The 3,926-nt window shown below is 63.9% G+C and overlaps 1 protein-coding gene across 1 annotated transcript in view; it reads left to right on the top strand.

Annotated features, from left to right (window-relative positions):
* Positions 1 to 3,926, top strand: part of FIBCD1 (fibrinogen C domain containing 1) — a 12,810-nt gene that overhangs the window by 1,375 nt on the left and 7,509 nt on the right. The window contains exons 2-3 of the mRNA XM_009886226.1: positions 1,700 to 2,176; positions 3,152 to 3,311. Coding sequence (XP_009884528.1) covers positions 1,700 to 2,176; positions 3,152 to 3,311 — 637 coding nt within the window. The remainder of the gene's footprint in view (positions 1 to 1,699; positions 2,177 to 3,151; positions 3,312 to 3,926) is intronic.

Consider the following 3,926-nt stretch of genomic DNA (forward strand, 5'->3'; position numbering starts at 1 on the left):
AGGGCGCGGAGCTGGGGAGCTGAAGGTGCTGCGATAGCCAGGACAGGCACGGGGACACGGTCCCTGCTCACCCTGCAGATCCCAAACCACTTGACACCGGCCTCCAGTCAGCAGCCATCCCTCCTGTCACTTCTCCACTCGCAGGGTGCTGGGTCGAGCCCAGGTCCCAGGTGTCCACATGAGGGTGTCAGCGATGGGCATCTCCCACCTCCCTCTGCCACTGTCCTGCTGCTCCCGGGTGCCCCTCGTGCCCCCGAGCTGGGGCTCCATGTCTACAAACGCAGGACAAACTCCTCCACCCTCTGCTTGCCGAAAACTCCCCGTATTGCCTTTGACGTCTCCTTTTAATGCACACTGAGGGGCTGAGCCTGGAGCTACCTCATTACGGAGGTCCCCACAGGGAGGATTCCTGTTCAGCCCAGCGCTGTTTGCATCTCCAGCCTCACTCCGCGGGCTGGAGAAGAAACCCGGAGCATCCCCTGTGGCTAACGGGGCATCCGTGGTCCCCTGGCCCCTGGCCGGCCCGCCCTGCCGCAGCTGGGGTCACCTTAATGCAAATGGTTGCGGGAGCGTGAATGAAATGAAGGGTGCTTGAAGGAAGGTGTCACTCCAGATAGATGTGCACAGGAGGGGACAGGGCCTGGGAAATCTTTGCAGATGCAGCAATTTTCCCCTCGTTTCTGGGGAAAGTAGTCTTTGTCTCTCCGAATCTGCAGTTTTCCGGCAGCCCTGCAATTCCTTGTGACAGCCGTGGCCGGGGTCAGGGGAAAATCACAGCCTCTGTCCTGCAGGTGTAATGAGAAGGGGAGGTGGCGGCAGGGGGGGACGGGGGGGTGGATGGGGCTGGGTGGCAGCTTGCTCCGTCCACGCTGACGGCGTTGGCACTTCATGCTTTGCAAGGAGAAAAGGCTTTTGGTACGCACGGAGCAGCTCCCGCCGGCTGAGCCGACGGGTCCCTGCCGTGGCGGAGCCGCTGGAGGGGCTCAGGGGGTCCGAAAATTTTCCTCACGGCAACTCCCCCTCACCGGGAGGCTCTGGGACAGGTCCGAGGGCTTTGGGAGCCGCTCTGCTCCCCTCCGGCAGGCAGCGAGGGCGCAAGGGGGATGGGGACACATGGCCCCCCGCAGCTGGGAGATGCCCCGTGCAGAGCAGGTCCCCCGCGATGCTCAGGGCGACGTGGCCCCACAGCCTCCCCTCGCTGCTGGGGACAGCCCCTGCCTTCCCTCGCCTCCCTGCTTTCCCCACAGTCCCAGCTCTGGGGGACACAGGGGATGTCCCTTTTTTCCCCCCTTTTCTCCCCATATTTGTGCCCAGGGCAGCAGGGAGCCCTGCACGCGCTTCCCAGGGAGCTGGGGCTGCTCCGGCTGAGTATCACCGCCTTAAATAAAACATGCCAGCGGGAGCAGGCGGCCGCCGCGCGTTCGCTCTCTTTATTATTTCATACCTCCGGCTCCCAGGCGGGTTTAGCTGCTTTGCTCTCCGAGCGCTCGCCCGTGGCCTCTGCGTCCCTGGCAGAACCGCAGAGCTCCCCGGGGTCCCCGCATCCCCTCCTCTGCCACCACCCCCATGTCCGACATCGCCTCCCTCGTTGCTGGGCCCTCCCAAAGCTCGTGAGGGTTTGAACCCACCTCTCGGGTAAAGGGGAGCGGGATGGGTCTGTCCAGATGGGTCCCGATGGTGTCCATCTCTCTGTCTGCAGAGGATGAGCTGCGGGTACATCTTGTGCACCGTCCTGCTCTCGGTGGCCGTCCTCCTGGCGGTGACAGTTACGGGGGCCATCCTCTTCATGAACCACTACCACACGCCCGTCACCGAGTCGCCCCCAGTCATCAGCACCAACCCCGAGGAAGCCAACGCGCTGGTCACCATCGAGAAAGCCGACAGCTCCCGCATCAACATCTTCATCGACCCCAACTGCCCCGATGCGACGGGCACCTTCGGGCGCCTGGAGGGGCTGCAGACCTCCCTGCTGCGTGCCATCACTGACCACGACGCCGAGGCCAAGGCCACCAAGAGCCAGCAGAAAGCCCTGCTGGTCACGGTGGCGGACGAGGTGGCCAAGCTGCTGACGCACGCCGTGCAGCTGCGTGCCGACTGCGATGGCCTCAAGAAGGGACACAGCGCCATGGGGCAGGAGCTCAGCGCCCTGCAGGGAGAGCAGGGCAGGCTCATCCAGGTGAGCCGGGGCTGGCGGCGCTGCACGGTGTTCCTTGGGGACAGACCCAATATGTCCCCGAGGGCATATGACCACTTGCAGCCCCCGTGGTGTCCAGGGGAGACCTCCAGCAGAAGGAGCTGAGGTTTAAAGGCAGGAGCTTGGGAATTGCAAGTTAGGAAGCACAACTTCAGCTCCAGCTCATCAGCCATCTGCGTCTCGCTGCCAAACCGCCCCGGTGCCAGCGAGCCTGGTGTGCAGCCTCCCTCGTTGCGGATTTCCCAGCTCCAGGTCCAGTTTGGGGGCTCCGAGCAGAGCCGAACACAGCACAGGACCATCCCAAGGGCAGTTCGTGCAGCAGTCAGCCCCCTGTATTTACAGTCCCCAAAATTTCCCAGCCGATGAGCTGTGTTGAAATGCTTACCTGGGTACACCGGGGGGCTGCCGGGCGTTGTAGCGAGATCCAGGGCACAGCGGGATGCTCGGCTCCGTGCCCAGCCCTCCTGGTGCTCATCTCCCTCCGGCCAGAGCTGCTCGATCCCCGCTGCTTCGCTCCGCTCCCCATCCTGCTGCTCTGCCGCGGCCACCCCATGTCACTCGCCTGGCCTGGGTCACCTCAGGGGACAGCGGAGAGCCGGTGGCTCTCTCAGGACACAGCTATTCCTGCCGCCTCCGCGATCCCGTCCCTTGCCCAGAGATGCTCTTTATCCCACGGGGTGGCGGCGCCGATGCACCACCCAAGTTCGGGGATTTCTCAATAGGTGCTATCTGGACCCCGACCCCCGGACAAAAAGCACCAGAGATGCCATATGGGATCTGCTGTGGCTTTTATGTCCCCACCTGGTCCCCGCCAGCCCGTACCCAGGGTTGCTCCCTGCAGACACCTGGGGAGCCATGGGAACAGGCAGAGCATCCTCATGGGGGTCAAGGGGGTGGGGGGTGGAAGGGGTTTAACCACGTTTAACCTTGTCCCCTCCATGCGTCCCCTGCCCACAGCTGCTCTCGGAGAGCCAGACCAACATGGCTCGGCTGGTGAGCTCTGTCAGCGACGTCCTCGACACGCTGCAGAAGGAACGCGGCGGTGCCCGGCCCCGGCTCAAGGCTGACCTGCAGCGAGCGCCAGCCCGGGGAGCGCGGCCCCGGGGCTGCTCCAACGGTGAGATGGCATCCCCGTCGGTGAGACAGTGTCCCCGTTGGTCCCTGGGGAGAGGGATACGCCTGAGGCTGCTCTCGGCAGGTCTCTGCCTAAGAAGAAGGGAGGGAGAAAACCACCTGAGATGGGGGAAACCAGCCTGGAGAAGGGATTTAATACGGAGAGGGGGGTGGCATGAAGGTGGGGGAGATGGAGCAGGAGGGAGATGGGAAGTTGTGTCCTAGAAGGGGTGTTCCTCACCCTGTGGCCCCTAATTGTCCGTAAACCAGCCTGCAAAGCCAGCAAAAAGCCACTTCACACCCCTGCAGACCCTCCCGTCCCCCACGCCGACACAGCTGGGGCAAAAGCAAAGCAAGAAGCGGCCGTTCGCCTTCATTCAGGCGCAGAGGGCAGCGCTGTGTGGGACTCGGAATAAACAGTCACATCCATCGTCATTTGGTTAAGATGAAGCTGAGTAAGGCTGTCCCGGGGCTGCGCGCACGTGCCCACGCTCTGCCTCCAGCTGCCTCCAGACGTGGGTTCCCTCCTCCCCAGCTGGGTCCCAGCCTGCCCCTGCCATCACAGGGGGACGTGGGGTCGGTCCCCGCTGGCTGCCCCGGCCCCCCGGCACCGGCTCCC

This window comes from Charadrius vociferus, unplaced genomic scaffold (genome assembly GCF_000708025.1).
Source record: "Charadrius vociferus isolate BGI_N301 unplaced genomic scaffold, ASM70802v2 scaffold2185, whole genome shotgun sequence".
NCBI classification, from domain to species: Eukaryota; Metazoa; Chordata; class Aves; order Charadriiformes; family Charadriidae; genus Charadrius; species Charadrius vociferus.